At 36.9% G+C, this 19089-nt stretch overlaps 1 protein-coding gene across 1 annotated transcript in view; it reads left to right on the top strand.

Moving 5' to 3' along the window:
- The first annotated feature begins 276 nt into the window (after positions 1-276).
- Positions 277-19089, top strand: part of dscama (Down syndrome cell adhesion molecule a) — a 79040-nt gene continuing 60227 nt past the window's right edge. Inside the window, exons 1-3 of the mRNA XM_079861783.1 lie at positions 277-391; positions 13758-14075; positions 15275-15421. Coding sequence (XP_079717909.1) covers positions 349-391; positions 13758-14075; positions 15275-15421 — 508 coding nt within the window. The 5' untranslated portion in view covers positions 277-348. The remainder of the gene's footprint in view (positions 392-13757; positions 14076-15274; positions 15422-19089) is intronic.

Raw genomic sequence — 19089 nt, 5'->3', positions numbered from 1 at the left:
ACTTTCCCGCTGTTTTACTCCTCGCACGAGACTACACCTGTGCGCAGTGCCCTCTCAGTAAGCGCGCGCTCTGACTCAGCATCGCACCTGCCCGCCGCTCACCACCTCGCGCGAGCCACAGCTGGATCCCAGCTCGGAGACAATCAGCCTGGGAGCGCACGCGAGCGATATGCACCCTCTCCACTGGAACTACTAATTACAGATATTCATATTCCTGCGCAACGGTTTTTTTTTTTCTTTTCTTTTTTCTTTTTTTTTTTTTTTTTTTTTTTTCTTTTTCTTTTTTTGGAGGAAAAGTGTGCAGTGGGCAAAGAAAAATCTTAGTTTGGAGATTGAAAGGAGCGGGGCATGTGGATATTGGCCATCATCTTTTTCCAGTGCATTTTGAATGGTGAGTTTTATTTTTTTATTGTAACTTCGTTGAAATTAATTAACATCGCAATGCACTAGGAATACATTTAAGCACGTTTGAAATACGATGCATCCTGGTCCAGTCGATTTAGTCTCTCTTTCATTCACAACACCATTTGTATATTCTTTTAAAAGGTTTACACATATAATTCAGTGCTTATCATAAATATCATGCATGCAATTTCCCTCCTTAATAGTTATATCGCAAATTAATTTGTGCAAGTAATTCAGGTGAAACCAGTACAGCAGCAGACTCCTAAATAGGCATTTAAATCGTCTGTTTTATATGATTAGTCACTTTATTACATTTAACAGCTTATAATACTAAACAAACAAGCAAGCATGATTATGCAAATACCCTCAAGTGCATCAAGAATGTCACAAATATGAATCTTGACATCCTTTTTGGACCAAACCTGATTTGATGTGATAAATTTTTGATAAACTTCCCTTTCTTAATTATGACCTTATTATATTTTTACATGTAACATTTTACATATAATACATATTTTATTTTAAGTGTAGATAAACAGATTTGCTGGTATACTTTTTAAAAACACACAAAAAATAGAAAATGAAAGTAATTAAGCAGTTTTTATTCATTTAAAAAGCACCAATAAAACCCTGAAAAGCATCTAAAAAAAGAAAAAGAATTACAAAAAATTGCTGTATTGTGGCATAGTGACACAGCCGCCATGTTTCAAGAAGAAGCACTGGAGCATTGAATGAAAAAATAACTCGCTGTCACTCAATTGGCACTTTATGGAATGCTTTCACTGTGACCTTTTCACAAAACATTTATTAAAAAAATAAATTAATTAATAATTCCATGTGGGTGTCCGAATCATATTGACCTCTAAAAAAAAAAAAAAAAAAAAAATTCTACCGCAAATGCTCGACAGGAGGGAAGTGTTGATGGCTTTAAAATGGAGAGACAGTGAGTGGGTGCTGGTTGCTGGGCTAAATCAGGATGGGTGTGTTTGTGGTGGAATAGAGAGAGAGTGAGAGGGGGGTTATGAGGGGTGGGGGGAGGAAGCAAGGAGAAAATGGGGCCATTTAGGTGGTTTTAACAGAGTAACACTGTGGAGCATTAATATCAGACCCAGGCCTCTCCACATAGACTGACCGGTGATAGCAAGAACTGGAGATGCATTTTGATAGGATGCACACACACACACTCTCACACACACAAAGCGTACACAGCAATGTTTTAGCATAAAGGGTGTTGTTGAATGCCATGAGGCCACGTTCTATTGAATCATATCAGTCTAATTTTCAGTCTTTTGAATTATTTTTTCCAAGCTTTATCAGTTTTCTGCAGGGCTGCGATGAAGCAGGAAATGGACACAATCGTTTAACCTCAATTGATGGTGTATCAATGAAATTGATTATCATTTCAGAGGGATTTTGTTTTTGGCCAATTGAGTGGTGCATGTCTACTGAACTGTGTTTAAATGAGCATTTCTAAAAAGCATTTTAAGTGTTTCTCTTTGAATCAATATGGTCCCATTTGTGCCACTGCTTTCTAGTCGTGTATGTGGGTCTCTGAGGCTCCATTGATCAGCGTTCTGATGCAGTGCTGCTGCTGTCAGTGCAGTGAGCTCTCTCTCTCTTTCTCTCTCTCTCTCTCTCTCTCTCTCTCTCTCTCTCTCTCTCTCTCTCTCTCTCTCTCTCTCTCTCTCTCTCTCTCTCTCTCTCTCTCTCTCTCTCTGTCTCTCTCTCTCTCTCGTTCTCACTCTCTCTGGCCAGTGTAGCATGTTTCTTGCGGGTGTGTGGGAGAGAGAGAGAGAGAGAGAGAGAGAGAGAGAGAGAGAGAGAGGAGAGAGAAAAGAAGCCATACAAAATGAGCCTTTCATGATTTGGTTAAGCTCACAGCCCAGTTCTCCACTGGTCTCTATGGAAACCCCTGAAATGTATGTTGGCGCAGTGGCCTTGGAGCTTTCTGTACAGGTGACCCCGGAAGTGTTTCCGTAACGAGTAGCAGAGGAAAACGTGGCGTGCTTGTTTAGGGTGTTTATCTGGAAGGATTAATTAATTCCCTGGTCTCTTAAATATCCCTTTTGAGATTTCATATTTTTTCCCTTTTTTGTTGATCAGTGCTGTTGCAGCTTAGAAAAGAAGGTTCATTGGGTTTCTATATAGAACCCTAGGGTTCTTGAATCAATTTTAATGAAACCTTGATGCCAAAAAGGTTCTATATAAGTGTAACCGCTCCGAGTGGGATTCGGATTCAGCTTTTCCAGCATGGAAGGAGGGCGCGCTAACAAGGACACTAAAAACCGCAGCATCTAGCATCAGTCGCTAGGTTTACCTCCACAGCTCTTTACTAGCTGGCCTTTATTACACTCACTCACATCCGGGTCACGGCACCAATGTAACCCCTCCGGTTCTACTCGCAACCACTCAGAGTGAGATTCGAACCATCGTTTGTTTCCGGCATGGGAGGAGGGCGCTCTAACAAGGACACTAAAGACCACATCAGCGCCAGTCGCTAGTGCGCCTCTTGAGATCAGGGGAGTGAGGTTTACCTGCACAGCTTTTTACTAGTTGGCCTCCGTTACATAAGGAGAAATTTCTTAAAGTCCCTTTTGTAGTCAATAATGGTATCCCTTAAAACTCATTTTTGATCACCAAAATTACACATTTAAAAGTTTTTTTTCTTTGAAAAAAAAATCTTCATAATAGCTTCAAAATAGCTTGAATGTAACTCTACAACCCTTGCCTAATTTAGTATACACGGTTCTATGAATATGCAAATTAGCCCCGCCTCCACTCACTCGCACCAGCTCAGAGATCCACTCGTTGAAGTGATTGGTTACAAGGTAGTTTGTGACGTCAGACACACCAGCGATTTCAAACCGCGTTTTTTAAAATTGGTTCACTGCAGTTTTAAGGAGAAAATACTCAGAAATGGTGCTGACTTATGAATTTACACATGGTTTGTCCTAAAGCATATTAAAAACAATGCATAAACATATAAACAACATTAAAAGCTTGATTTTCACCACTGGGGGACTTTAAATGATTGCATAATACTTTCACGTTTTAACGTATTATTTAATTTCCCCCCATTGATATAGTATGTTTTGACCTGTTTAATTCATAATTGTTTTTATTAAAATGAAAACAAAACGAATTATTTAGAAATAAATTCATCAAATTATTACATGATGGGAAACACTGAACGGTTCTATATGAAGCGCCTGACAGAACTATTTGAGGTTCTATGTAGAACCTTTTCTTCTAAGAGTGTAGATGCACAATTAATATAGTTAATAAAATTTTTATAATGTAGTCCTAATAACATTCGCACTGCTTTTTCCAAGCTCAGCTTTCTAATATTGAACAACAAATGTTTTAGCATGTAAAATCATGCTGAGTTGTTTTCAATGGCTCTTGTGTTGGTGAAGAGCTCTCGAGACCGTGTGCATATTAACACACAAATGTAATTGGAACAACATAAGCATCCTCGCACAGACGGAGCCCAAAGTAGGTGCGATGTTGTTTTTGTAAACTGATGCTAGGGGCCAACTCTGACATACACTCAAATGGACACGAGTAAACAGCGCGGCGTAGAGCAAAGTGCCCAATCAGCTGTCGCTTTCCATGAGATGGTTTTTAAGAGAGCTTTTAGCTGAGTCCAGATCAAACAGACAAAAGTGTGTGGGCATATCCATTTGTTTTGCTCAACTGTACGCCTGGGTTTTTAAGACTGCAGCTGCACTGTGATGTGCATTGTGGAGAGAAATCAAGGCCTTGTTTACAGTCCTGAAAGCAAAGCAAACTGATATTGTTCTACAAATCATTTGATACGCATTAACATCAACTTGGTTTCAGAACACTGTAGATTCATTGTTTTGTTCCTTGTTCCATAGTCATTGTTCCTGAACAATGCTGCGCAATATTCCATATTCTTGCTGTTTTTATATTATTATGGTTATTATATAGGCCAAGATTTACTTTATTTATGAATTGTTTTTACAGATATAACAAACATACATTTTTATTAGACATACTTTTGTATTTTTTAAAGAACATAATTTACTTTAATTATTAATATTTATTTTTGCGATTTATCTCACTTATAAGGGACAACTCTGTCCCCAAAATATACTGTAGTTACGTAAACCCTAACGTGCCATAGATGATACACTGGAAAAAAAAAAAGGTGTTTACTCTGAAACAGTTTTCACACATAGATGGCAAGAAATTATGGAGTAGAAAGACTGATATAGCATTTTCTTTTAAAACGTACACCAACTTTCTTTGTTTTATTTGTAAAAAAAAAAAAAAAAAGCATAGCAGTTATAGCGGTACAGATACCGTATTGGTGCTTTTTAATATTGTATAAGTAATAAAGTAACTAACTGGGAAGGTTAAATCTATGGCAGTAGTAGTAAAACACAATGTGTATTAGAAATAGATATAAATGTGTGGTGTGAGTTAGACTCGACACACACACACAGCCACACAGCTCCACTCAACCTAGTAGCTCTTTCTCCAGCATATCAGTAATTCCAGGAGTCGTTTGGCATAATGACATTTTGATGATCTGCTTGTACTAACTGTTTAGCTAGAAGTAAGGCTGATCAGTGTTCATATTTTCCATCAGCACAGCTTTTTGTCAATCAGCAGGAAATATGCCTGACAGACGGGCCTGTGCTGGTGGACATAATGTGTATTTATTTCCTGCTTTGATGACTTGGCAGAAAAAGCACTTCGTGTTTTACACTGATGAGGACTTTCAGGCTTTTTTTTTTTTTTTTTTTAGTAAAGAAGCTTGATGACTTTAGCACAAACCCCTGGGTTGCTCCATCCACTGTGATCTTAAATGAGACTGAGAGTTTTCCTGTCAGTGGTGCTCTTTGTCTGTTGTTGTGAAAGAAAAGAGTTGTAGAGGCTGTTTTTGGTGAGCCTTAATCTGTTAATAGGTGAAAAGGAGCGGATGTAGATCTTTCAATCTATCGATCTGTCTCATATCTTTTTCAGTGAGACTTTGTAATAATGTTCAATAATTGCAAACATTCATAGAATATGTTAATTCTTAAATCATAATTTGGAAAATCATATATATATGAAAATAGATATGACTTGATTCAGGATTTTCTAAATAATGATCATCTCCAGGTTGTAATTTTGGCTAAATGGCTGTCATTTTTAAAGTGCATGTTAATACCTTTAGGAGACCTTAATGTAATGTGATTTCCATGTGATATTCGGTCACTAAATAATATTTTATATTATTCATAAGGAATAATACTGGTTGGTTTTATTTCAGTTACTAAATAAAGCACATTTTAGGTTACCTGAAGAAAAAGTATTTTTTATAGCATATGAAGTTTTAACCATTTATACCTCATTTTTACATTACAAAATGGATGTTAAATAGCATAAATGCCTATAGACCTAAATACAATCTGTATTGAATCATAATATATTTTTTACATCATCTCAAACAATCAACTATGGTTTTCCAATGAATGTGAATTAAATCTGAATATAGTAGGTGATGTTTCCCCATCAATATATGGTGTTTATTGCCCTCGCAAAACTGTATTATGATTCCCTTCAGAGCATTCTCAAAAAAAAAAAAATATATATATATATTTTTTAAAATAGAGAAAAAATCTATTTTTATATTACTAAATTACTTTTTTTTTTTTACTAAATTTACTATTTTTATATTTTATATATTTATACAAAAAAGAATGAGGGAGAAAATGGGTTAAATCTGGTCCCCTGCAGTCCTGAATATGTGCTTACATCCTTGATTTTTGTCCATGAGTTAACAAAGTCTGTTTGACCACTGAATGTGTCCATGTAGCAAAGCAGACGAAAAAAAAAAAAAAAAAAATGGGCAGAATTTCAACACCCAGGAATGTGTAACATTTACAGAGATCCCAGCAAATGTCTCATTGAAGCTGCACTCGCCTCAGGTCTGTTCTGTTTCCACTGCATTCTCTATCGGCCCGTCCCCAGAAGTGATTATGCTAATTGCTGTTTGATCAGATGATTAAATTATAATTAGATTAATCCTGAGCACTAAATGCTCCGAATACATTTACATCTGCTTGGCTGCGTGAGTTTGCAGGGGCGCGAGCTTTCTGCGAGGAGAGGAGCTGACCTGAGACTCGCACCCAAATATTAGCACAGGCGCATGTTTAGAAGAGGCCAGAAACTGAGACATCGGGATACTGTAAGCTGATGAACAAAACCAAACAATACAGAGTTACTGGAAGGATTTAGACTTGTGGTGAACTAAGATTGGTTGATGATAATATCTTTAAAGCCAGATGTATTTTGCACATGTATGTGTGTAATTAAATATACTGGATATTAGTATATTATTAAATATATACTGAAATTGTTTAAATAACAACTTTTTGTATATTTACATGATATATATTAAGTCAATTGAAAAACGACAATGAAAAAAAATTGACAATGCTAGCAGCATCTGATTTTGTTCAAAAAAGGCCAAAATCAATATTTTTGTCTATCATAATTCAGATCTGGCTTTTTTTCTTGGGCTTAATTTATTTTGGTTGTTGAAAATCTCTTATCTATAGAGTGGAAATTGTGGAATTGATAATTACCTATCTTTGTTTTTTGTTTGTTTTTTCACCACTGATGCTCCCATGGGGAATTTATCTGACCGATAAAGACAGCGTGAGTCCTCACTGTGGAGCTGCTATTTTCTCTCTTTTTTTTGGTGTGTGTGTGTGTGTGTGTGTCCAACTGATAAACACAAGGAAATGAGTGTCCTGAGCAAGCCTGATACTCTATAAACAACAAAGGATTCAGAGGAAGCCCTACAACCTTTTAGCTATTTGGAAAAGGCTCTTGGCCATCAAATTTGCTGACATTGCATTGGCTGCCATTTTTGGAAGGAGGATTTTGGGTTGTCCGCAAATTATAAATAAAGAGCTAATAGGCTTTAAATCATGATTACTTTCTAGTCAGTTGCATGTGGTATTGGGGGAGGGACATTATAGAGAGAATTTGATTGAATAAAAATCTATGTAGTGCAGGATGAGTCATCAGTATTTTTGCACCGTTTTCCCTGAAGAGCAAGACTGTATATTTTAAATGCAAATTGACTAAAAGCTTAAATATACAGTAGGGGGAAATATCGATTCACATATGAATCGCGATTCTATCTTCTACCGATTCACAAATGTCAAAAATCAAGTGTTACACCTCTTTAACTTCGCAGTACTACTTACATTTTTTGACACGTTAGAGTGTTATTAATCACATAAGCCGTGAAAAAAGATCCATGTGATCCCGTATCCAGTTATCTTTCACAGCTTATTGCGCTTGCATGGTCAAACACACACACAAATGCACATTGTGTGAAGTTTTCATGTAAACACAGTCTGTTGTGATCTAAACGAATGTAAATAAATCAGATGTGTAACAGTCTTTTAGATCCGTGCATTCATTCTTAAAGGGACAGCAGCCTCATAAACTGTTGCCGTCTCTTTCATTCATTTTAATTAAAAGAATCACTCACTGCTTTTTACTGAATCACTTTTGTAACTTTAATATGAATCAATTTATATTTAATAGACTATACAGTGTTTTATTATAATACAAATTTTGTATTATATCTTACTAGCCTACATGTTAAGTAAACGTATGCTACTGTACCTGATAAACTTAGTTTATTTAATTTGTATATTTTTCTATTTTATTTGCCGTATTGTTTGTAATTTGCTTCTTTGTTCCTATTTTTAATAACAAAAATGAAATGAAATTGCTTTATTACAGAAGACTGCCAGTCATGTGTGTAATGATTGCAGTCAGCTTAAATGGCATTTATAATATTGGGTTAACTTTGACCACATTTAATTCAGTGGAATTTCTTTTCTTCAAGACATCGAATCGAAATTTGATTCAAAATCGAGAACCGATTTTTAATCCAATCGTGACCTCAAGAATCGATTTGAATCGAGTTGTGAGGTATAGCAAAATATTTACTTTTGTGTAGAGTTTATTTTGAAACCATTTGACAAATAGGCTACATTTTACAAATAATTACAAAGAAACAAGTTACACATTAAATTAAATGTTACATTTTTAAGTAGAAAGGCTGAAAATGTACCTGGCTGATAACTGGTACTGTAATGTACCTTTTCTTAAAAAGTCATATTTTACTACATTAGAATATTTTTCAAGTTTTTCAATAATTCGATTTGTTGCTTAAATAAGTATACATGCATAGTTTTGTGAATCTCAAGGAGTTGTCGTATTGCACGTGTCTCCGGGATCCCAGCGTGAGCAGCCGAGACTGGTTCAGCTCGTCCTTTAGATTCAGACATCAGCGGCGGCGGCTCTCGTAATTGATGTAGATCCGCGGAGGCCGTTTGATCTCCTTCTCACCACCAGGGAGAGAGGCTCTAAACGAACGTTTGCTCTGACATTATTCAGATGATATTTAAATCATCTCACTTAAGAGATGAAAAAAAAAAAAAAACACAGAAACTTGACTTTTCCTGTGGGACTTGTGCTGCTCCCCCTTTCTTGGCATCTGGGGGATTTCTTCGGCTTTACATATTGGCAGTGAGCGGGGGTCTATTAACCCGGACACGGCTGGGCTGTGCTTAATATTCATGAGAGCAAATTGCAAACTGGTTAAATTGCGGTGCTCCCGCTACAGCTCCCTGACGCCCGGCCCGCTGTAGCCCTGGGGCAGGGACAGGAATTCTGACTATCCCGGCTGCTGTTCCGGGCTCCCCCTGCACTCTCTGGCTTTCCGCACGCCCCTGCCTTAATTACCTCGAGCCCGTGACGATCCGTCAAGGTTCCGCAGCCCGCGGGGAGGAACCACCCCTCCTGTTTGCTGCACAGACAACAGCGCAGACACAGTGGGCCTGCAGCCAACAGCGTGACCCATCCACCCACACCAGGGCCAAGATTTCATCCTCAGAGAGATTCTGATTTTATACTTTGCACTGTTTTAAGACATTCCAACATAATGTTTGTTTATTATTGCACAAGCGAGTTATGCACAAGCAATTCGTCATGAAAATCGATGAATTATCCAAAAAATAATTGATTAAAAAAACTGGTCCTTTAAAACCTGCACAGAGGCAACATATGTTTTTATGAATTAATCATGAAAATATTTAAATCATCCAACAACCATCCATGTTATTACTATGTTCTATTATTTATTTTTTAAAGGTTCCATGGATTGCCATGTTTTTTTTTGTTTTTTTTTTTTTTTTTCTGAATTATACATAGGCAGTTCATCATAAAAATACTCAAATCATTGAAAAATGCATTGCAGATTTAGTACCAGGTTATTCAGTGTATAAATTTGTGAACTTGGCACAATGGTAGTACCATGTGATTTTGGACATTTGTTTATTTTTGAGAATTATACATGTGCTCAATTCATGATTGAAATATTCAAATCATCTAAACATATTTAATGTAGTTTTGGAATGGTCAGGGGCTATTTCACTTATGAAAACGTATAATGGTATTACCATGTTTTTAGACCATTTTTGCATTATATAAGCAATTTATCATGACATTTTTCAAAGCTTCCAAAAAATATTTCAATTAGGCAAATTTATTCCATTAGTGTACAGTTACAACTTTTTGTAAGGGTTTAATGTGTCTGTCCTGATCATTTTGAACACAAACAGTCCTATCTCAGGTTTGTAAGGGTTAATACCAGAGGCGCCCATGCGGTTTGCAGGGTAAATATCGATCGCACATCACATCACTTAAATAAATCGCCTGGCTAGTTTTGAAAAGAGTCTCGTGATGGCTGGTTACACACTATCAGTGGTCAAATGTTAATGTGTTTTCAAAAGACAAACCCATATTTCTGCTCATCCTAAATGCAACTGTCATTCTGCTCAAATGCTCCTCATTACAAACGCCCAGTCAGACCTGTCACACTCATTTAACTCATTTATTTACTGAGAACTCGTTTTCTTCTTTACTTTAGTAACTAAAAACAAATCTGAAAATGTTTTTTTTTATAATGTGATCTTAAAATTACTCTCTCTTTTTTGCTGAAATTTAATGTACTGAGGCAAATTCAGTTATATTAAATAGGTTGGATTTTTTCTGTTAATTTAACAGTAAAATACTTATTTTTATCGTTATACTTTAAAAAATTTTTTTACTACCTTTTGTCTCATTTGTGGGTTCATCAATGAATAAGGCATTTATATAGCGCTTTCATGTACTACATCATATCTGGGGGTCTCTCCTCAACCACCGTGTGTGTGTGTGTGTGTGTGTGTGTGTGTGTGTGTGTTTAATAATTTTAACATGTTTGAAACTACTCATGACTGATCAGATATAGAACTCATTGTTAATATGTAGAACCTGTCTTACTTGGCCTGCATAAAAAATTTAAAGGGATAGTTCACCCAAAAATAAAAATGCATTCATTAATTACTCACCCTCATGTCATTCCAAACCCGTAAGACTTGTTCATCTTCGGAACACAAATTAAGATCTTTTTACTGAAATCTGAGATTGACAGCTACGCAACTACCACTTTCAAGGCCCAGAAAGGTAGTAAAGACATAATTAAAGTAATCCATGTGACTGCAGTGGTTTAACCTCAGTTTTATGAAGAGTGCTTTGTTTGCACAAAATGTACCACAATTTACCACTTTATTTATATAAATAAATTTATATAAATTTTATCATAAAATTGAGTTTAAACCACTGGAGTCACATGGATTACTTTAATGATGTCTTTACTACCTTTCTGGGGGTTGAACTCTCAATGGAAGGACAGAAAACTCTCAGATTTCATTAAAAAGATCTTCATTTGTGTTCCGAAGTCTTACAGGTTTGGAACGACACGAGGGTGAGAAATTAATGACAGAATTTTCGTTTTTGGGCACTGTTAAATGTTACCCAGACCTTCATCTTAATCTCATAGATTGTTAAAGCAAAATGCACGCTTGCCTGACCACCATGCCCTGAGATCAGCTTGACTTTAAAATGGTCTCTGCCCTTGAGCTGTCACATGCTCACCCCATAAATATCACCCTGAGTCAAGCCCAGACAGGACCACAGAGGGACAGCGCATTAGAGACTCTCTCAGCGGGAATTTACAATGATCGGCTCTGAAAGACAGAAACAAGCAGTGACAAAGAAAGCGCTCTGTCCGTTATTTCAGGCTGATAAGAATCGCTGTTAATCAAACAGCCTGAAGCACTTTCTAAAAAAGCCAGATTAATTATAAATTCATTCAATTCATATTTGAAGAGTCGTGTCTGGCCGTTTCTATCGTTTAGATAATAGAGAGCAGAGCGATTCTGACTGCGTCGCGAAGCATGTGCTGGGTTTTACTATCTGAACTTGAATCAGATTGACAGACGCTGACCATGCAGATTTTTAAGGATGAAGAGTCCATCAATGCTTGAATCCAGAAGCTTACTGCATGATGTCTGTGGTGGTAAATCAGATGAATCATGTCTGGATAACAGCTTCTGTCTTCTTTATTTTGTGTCTAATGGATTCCCTAAGTGAAAATATTTTTGCCATAGCAGCATATTCTGAAAATATTACATTTTATTAGATATATAGAAAGATATATAATAAATATAAATATATCAAAAATAGGCCTACTAAAATGTAACATTTATTTATAAGAAATATTACATATAATAAGTCAAATAATGTCAAATTTTCACCTTATTGACTTTTTACTTATATTTTTGTTATTTAAGGTTGTTTATCAAATAGTTTTATAATAAGAATGTTTTTATAAAATTGTATACAGTGGCAGTGCATATAATATCTGTTAAAATGTATCACTGTAGATTCTCAGTATTGACATAAAGTCTTTTAATATTTAATGCTTGTTCTTAAGATCCAAAGTTCTTTTGATCTTACACTGGTGCTTTGCTCTGGATTATCAATTGAAAGACCTTAGTGGGTTTTAATGTTTTGTGTACAAAAAGAAGTTCACAGTGTTGGATTATAAATGTGTTTAGGCTTTTGTGTTAAACGCTGAAAAAAAGAGAAAGATATACGCTTAACGCAATATAGATAATAGATATGTAATGTTAAGTTTGATATGTGTCTCTCTTTGTTTAAAAAAAACTCGCTGACTTTTAAAAAGGATGTTGCGACGTTGACGAATTGCATTGTAACTTTGTACCTGTTTTTCAAGCAAGTAGATTTTTGACGCACAACTAAAAGTCAAATGGATAAGAAATATGCTTTTTCTTTCTTTTTCTTTTTTTCCCCTGCTGATTCCACTATTCCATCTATTTCCATTAATCTGTGTTTTTCATCTTAGGGAATCAACTAGAGTATGGGTATAAATATTTTATTTTTTATGTGCTTTTGGACAATAGTAGCTTTTCCATGGCCTAAAACTGAACTCCATTATCTATAAAATACTCCAGGACACTGAAATTGTGTTTTGTTCCCAGTATGTCCGTCTGTTATTTAAGAATAAGTTATATGTGAACAAATCAATTCAAATCCATTAGGGCTTTATTGGCATAACTGTGTTGTCGTATTGCCAAAGCAATGGCCATTAAAAATATAATAAATTATTGTGTTAAACCATGAAAAATGTTATAGTTTCAATGAAATCTTCCTCTTTTAAAAGCCCCAGTGGAGAAATTGCTCACTAAGCTGTTATTTAGCTCAATTTGACATATTTCTGGTGCAATCTGTGTTTAATTTGAAAGATTTAAAGGGATAGTTCACCCAAAAATGAAAATGTTGCCATCATTTACTCACCCTCAAGTTGTTCCAGTTTCTTTCTTCCGTTGAACACAAAAGAAGATATTTTGAAGAATGTCGGTAATCAAACACGTTGATGTAGCCATTAACTTCCATGGTTGGAAAAAAATACTATGGAAGTCAATGGGGCGCATCAACTGTCTGGTTACCGACATTCTTCAAAATATATTCTTTTGTGTTCAGCAGAAGAAGGAAACTCATTCAGGTTTGAAACAACTTGAGGGTGAGTAAATGATGACAGAATTTTCATTTTTGGGTGAACTATCCCTTTAAGACCTGGTCAGTAAGCTTTCTGTTACCTGAAACAGCGCAATCCATTTGAGCTCCAAATCTGAGAGGTTTTTTGTCTATGCAAGCATGACTCTGAATCTTGAATCTAATGGACCATAGTGACTAAAAAGTGCCAAGACTAACTGTTTTAATATATTTATGAGCTGTTAAAGTAATGCGTCCCTGGAGATGTGAAGACCAGCTGTGGCAAACAAGCTGTTAGTACTTTCAAACAGAGAGTAAGAACCTTATGTTCTGATTAACTCTAAAAATGGTTCAGACTGCATGAACAGTTCAGACACTAACCGCATGTCCTCTGTTGTCTCCTGCAGTTCTCAGTGAAGACCTACATTCCAGCTTGTATTTTGTCAATGCATCTCTGCAAGAGGTAGTGTTCGCCAGCACCACGGGGACTCTGGTTCCCTGTCCTGCAGCAGCGGTGCCGCCTGCTACCCTGCGCTGGTATCTGGCCACCGGCGAGGAGAGCTACAACGTCCCAGGGATCCGCCATGTCCACCCAAACGGCACTCTCCAGATCTTCCACTTTCCTCCGTCCAGCTTTAGCAAAGTGATCCATGACAACACTTACTATTGCACAGCGGAAAATCCTTCAGGGAAAATTAGAAGCCAAGATGTTCATATTAAGGCCGGTGAGTGTTTAAAGATAATATAGATTGTTGCAAATGTTTTAAAGACATAAAAAGATTTGAAGGTATTTTGGATTTTAGTAGATGTCTATTTGCTTTGAGGCTAATCTATATGCCAGTGTACTCCTAAATGTTGACAAAACTCATTCTTTTAGCTGATATACACAATTGAAATTTACAGTCTTTTCTGGGAAAATGGACCAAAAAATTGATGACTCGTCCTGTACCACAAATTTTTGTCCAATCAAATTATTTTTAGAATCAGAATGTCCCTGTACCTAACTAGCTTGCAGCAAATCATTGCTCATAAAACAATACAATTAATTTATGCTTAAAATTTATATATAGTTTTTGCATGCAGATTTCACATATGGAATTAAAGGGATAGTTCACCCAAAAATAAAAATTCTATCATCTTTTACTCACCCTCAAGTTGTTCCAAACCTGTATGAATTTCTTTCTTCTGCTGAAAACAAAAGAAGATATTTTGAAGAATGTCAGTAACCAAACAGTTGATGATGACATTTGACACCCATTTTTGGGTGAACTATCCCTTTAAGTAAACTCTACTTAATTAAGTTAATTAAAATTAACAAAGAAAATAAGTAACTTTAACATGGCCAGTAAAAGTTGTTGAGTAATTTCTACTTAGTTGAAGCAAAAAATCAACCTTATTAATTATGCATGCCCCCAGTGCATGATGGGAACACCAGTATCAGAAAAGTTGAGTAGGTTTTACTTAATTTTATTACGTTGATATTTACACTTTAGTTTCTACAAGCTTGAATTGAGTACTAATGTAGAATTTACTCTTTTTTTTTCCTCTTAGGAAACTTGTACAGTTGTTTTTAAGGCTAAATGTGTAATTTCTGCAGATGCTACTGATAATAAATGGAATAGCGAAAATAATGTCTGTTTTCAAACAGGTTTGCCTCTCCTCATCTGTTATTGGTCAGACAAACGGATAGTTCTGCCCTAAACTCATGCCATTGGCTGAGCCAGTGTTGCTATGTTGAGCTGGTCTGATTCTCATACAAAAAGACCAATGTTCTGATAGTACGATGGTGTTTGACTTTTTACATTTTGGTAAAAGACTAATTGCCTCTGCATATTAATCTAGAAGAAATAAACATTTCAGATTTAAGGATTTTTACATATCAGTGTGTTTTTTTTAACCAATGACACAAGCTCTTTCTCTCTAGTTTTACGAGAGCCCTATACGGTCCGTGTGGCGGACCACACCGCGATGAGAGGCAGCGTAGCGGTCTTCAAGTGCATTATTCCTTCCTCAGTGGAGAACTACATCACTGTTGTGTCATGGGAGAGAGACACCGTACCACTCGTCTCAGGTAGGACACTGGATACATATCTGCATACTTTGAGCTTGAACTTCTAAGGATGCAGTGTTATCTTACTTTAAAGGGGACATATCATGCTAAATCCACTTTTTTAGCCCTTAAATGCATTTTGTTGTATATTTGGAGTGTTTAGAAGTACAGAAAAGTTGAAATTATTCTCTTCAGGTGCTTCGTTGATATCTTTATATTCTGTTTTGGTCATATTTTTCAACCTGTTCCGAATTTTCTGTTCTCTATGACGTTTTTTTAACTATTAAGTCACAGTATTTGCAGCGGAACTGCCAAATAAGGACATCGACTACCGGCTCAACACTTCGAGCAATCCGCCATTTTTATTTCTCGCTGCAATTTTGTAGTCCAAGCTAAACGATGCAGAAGTTACGAGAGGGTAAGTTAAAATGTTCGGTTGTTGGATGTAGTAACCCACATGCTTCATTACACCGTCTAATGTAGATGAACTGCTGCGCTTGTGACAAGGCGCATGTTTAACTGAAAGAACGAGCAGAGAGAGAAAGAGACCCGGTCGCGCGCACGCACTCTCTCTCTCTTCGGAGCCAGGCGAAAGTGTAAACAAGACTTCACCGTCTCCAAACTAGACGCTGTCTTGCTCTCTCTCCCTCGCACATATTAATCAAAAAAAATAAACACGGTGGTAAAAGGTCGGAAGACCAAAGTTTCATGTGTAAATACAGTAACACACCATTGCGATACATCCATATGAAGACGTTGTTCTGCAGGTTCGTCGTCTTCATTTTCATCTCGCTCCGGCTCCGACTCTGGCTCGAACATGTAAGGCTGGCTGGACAAGTCTTCCGTTGTTGACATTTTGTTAATAACGTGTGAATAAAAAGTTTCTGTGCCGCTAGATAATCGTATCTCTGCTATCAAACTACAAAAATGGCCGAACGGGGTGGAGTTGAACCGAGTGTCACCTCTGCAACCTGGAGAGGGGGCGGGGTATGAAGTGTCTCAATTGTATTTAAAGAGACCGCACCAAACGAGTTGCTCTCAGACGCACATCAGAAAAGGGGTAGAAAAGGGGCCTGTGGAGCTATAATAATGAGGAATTCAGACCCAAGCATTGCAGTTCCGCTTTATATAGACTACAAATGTATGATTTATTTGTAAAAAGGAACGATTTAAAAGCATGATATGTCTCCTTTAAAGGAATAGTTCACCAGTGTCATCTTATGCTGTTCCAAAGTGGTTTGCCTCTGTGTCTATATAATGAAAGTGAATGGGGACTCAAATGTCATTGACGTCAATGCTGCCATATTTGATTTGAGAGCTACATTCCCAGAGTTATTGTGGTGCGTTCATGAGTATAGTGCGTGAGTCATATAAACCTTTTAGGATACTTTCTTTGTGTTGTTTTGAACCTTGACAGATCTAGTTGTCAATCACTTTCAACATACTGACCAGGACATTTTTCAAACATTCACTTCAAAATAGTTAAACAGATTTGCAACATGAAGATGACAACATTTTGAGGTGAACTATTCCTGTGATTTGAAAATATATACAGGCAAGTGCAGTTTTGATGTTCCTAAACAAGTTTCAGCCAATTACAGTCCTTTTTTTTGGTTTCCCATCAGTTTAACAACCTAAACCCTGCTCTTGCAAACACATCCACATCTTTAAGTCATTTCTTGTCCTGTTGGTGACAACGTGAGATTTATTAGTCTCTAACTTGGCATGCTGTCACAGTAACGCTCTTATAAAGAGCTCCTCTCTCGGCTCACGGCTGTCTAATCCTGAAGAAGTGGACGGTGGCAGTCGTGTCACCGAGATTCACTGTACTGACCTACTTCCCTTCCAGACGCAGCGCGGTTTTGAAAATCCGTATCAGCTAAATGGAACACTTGTCTACACAACTGTTTCCTTCCCTCAGGGCTGTCGGCTCGTTTTATGGGGCATTTAGCAAATTCAATAAAGAATCAAAAGTCGTTTAGGCTGGGGAGCGAGCGGGGACATTTTCCATAGATGTGTAGCATTTTTCTGTACGGGTAAAAGATACCAATGAGATATATGAATCTTTTATTCATCTTTAGGGAGTAATGTGACAAATGTTCGCCTGCAGTCTTTAAATTCTTCAAACATCTCACGTCTAATGCTCAATCTCAATTTGTGTGCACATTATATTCCTATATGAACGTCGGAGCCCAAGATGGGTCTGTTTTAACATAGAAAAGAGAAAATGTGCAATGAATCTGACAGATGTCTGTCATTTAATAGCGGCTGTCACAAAACATTAGCTTGCCGCTTGTCTGTGCGTGTTTTCCATGCTAAATATTTTATAGGTAAAGCATATTCCTGCAAACAAACACAGTTTAAACACAGTTCACTGCGTGTGGAACACTTTCACCTTTCCACAGAGGCTTATGAGGGCATTTTGGAGGAGTGTGTGTGTGCGCGTGATGTACTGTACGTTTGCTGATGGCCCCTCTAAAATTTTCTAAAACCTATTCTTCTGCGATATGCTATAAATAAATAAGCTTTCTAAGTGACCTCATGTAAGTAAGAATAAAGCTATACTTTTTTTGTTATAAAATATTCATTTCTATCTGTATTTCTTTCTGGTGCATTTGGACTCCATCAAGTAATGAAAAGTTTTTGTTTTCAGTTCCAGTCTTTAAATATTGCTTGGTTCCCCTTTCAATGTAGATGGATGGTATGTCTGCCATTTTATTATGTGCAAAGTGAACACTGCAAGTCTGTCCGCTTAGAAAACCATTAGCCCTCCTATTTTTAATAAGTCAGAAGATCTGAGGTCTATACGTCCATAGTATAAAAACCATGAGAGGAATTACGGTTGTAAACCCCCATTAAAGGTACAGTATGTAATAATAACAGCTAGTGGTTGAAATTGGTACTGCAGACCAAATTCGAAATATTGGAGAGAGTTGTTTTCCTCAGACTCGAAGCTCACGCGGGTTGCCAGATTGAGGACACACAACAGGAATGAGCACAATTGACAATGGAAGGCGACGAGCCTTACTCTGTAAGTTGATGAGTTGATTTATCCACTTTTTAATATGCCTCTGGTCATAGAGCTTTTTAGATAGATGCTAAGGCCTTTTAGGTTGGGTCGAATCTGTGATCTCTGACCCAGTTTGAAAACGCTGTTTTCTGCCAACTGGCAACCTAGAGTGTCGGAATACTATTGAGTAAATTGGCAGTGGGTGGAATCACATAGACCAAAACAAAAACAGACATTCCGACACGGAACACACATTTCTGATTGGAATAACTGGCTGTAGCATTGTTATTTTTTTCAAGTTTTGTAAACTTGACATGTTTCCTAAATCTCTGCAAATATGGTATTTATATGCTTTAGTGCAGTCAAAACAATACACTCAGTACCTTTAGTGCAAAATATTGGCAATATATATAGTGATCATTGTCTTAGCAGGCACTTCTAACTGGGGTTTTATGGCTGAAGTATATTTAGTATTATTTGCTATTGCTCAGGTGTTTTAGCTGCAGGGGATTGTGGGTAGATCTGGATGCAGCGGCTGTGTTATGCAGTGGTGAGCCACAGAACAAACCGCTACAGGCACTTTAGAGAGTCCTTAGCATTCCGCACACATGCCTCGCACTGAGACCTCTGGCCAGAACAACCACTAAAGAGAGAGAGCACCAGTGAAACAGACCCTTTC

The sequence above is a fragment of the Squalius cephalus genome, assembly GCF_949319135.1.
Source record: "Squalius cephalus genome assembly, chromosome: 24".
Classification (NCBI taxonomy): domain Eukaryota; kingdom Metazoa; phylum Chordata; class Actinopteri; order Cypriniformes; family Leuciscidae; genus Squalius; species Squalius cephalus.
The sequence above is the reverse complement of the archived record's forward strand: the minus strand, read 5'-3'. Positions and strand labels throughout refer to the sequence as shown.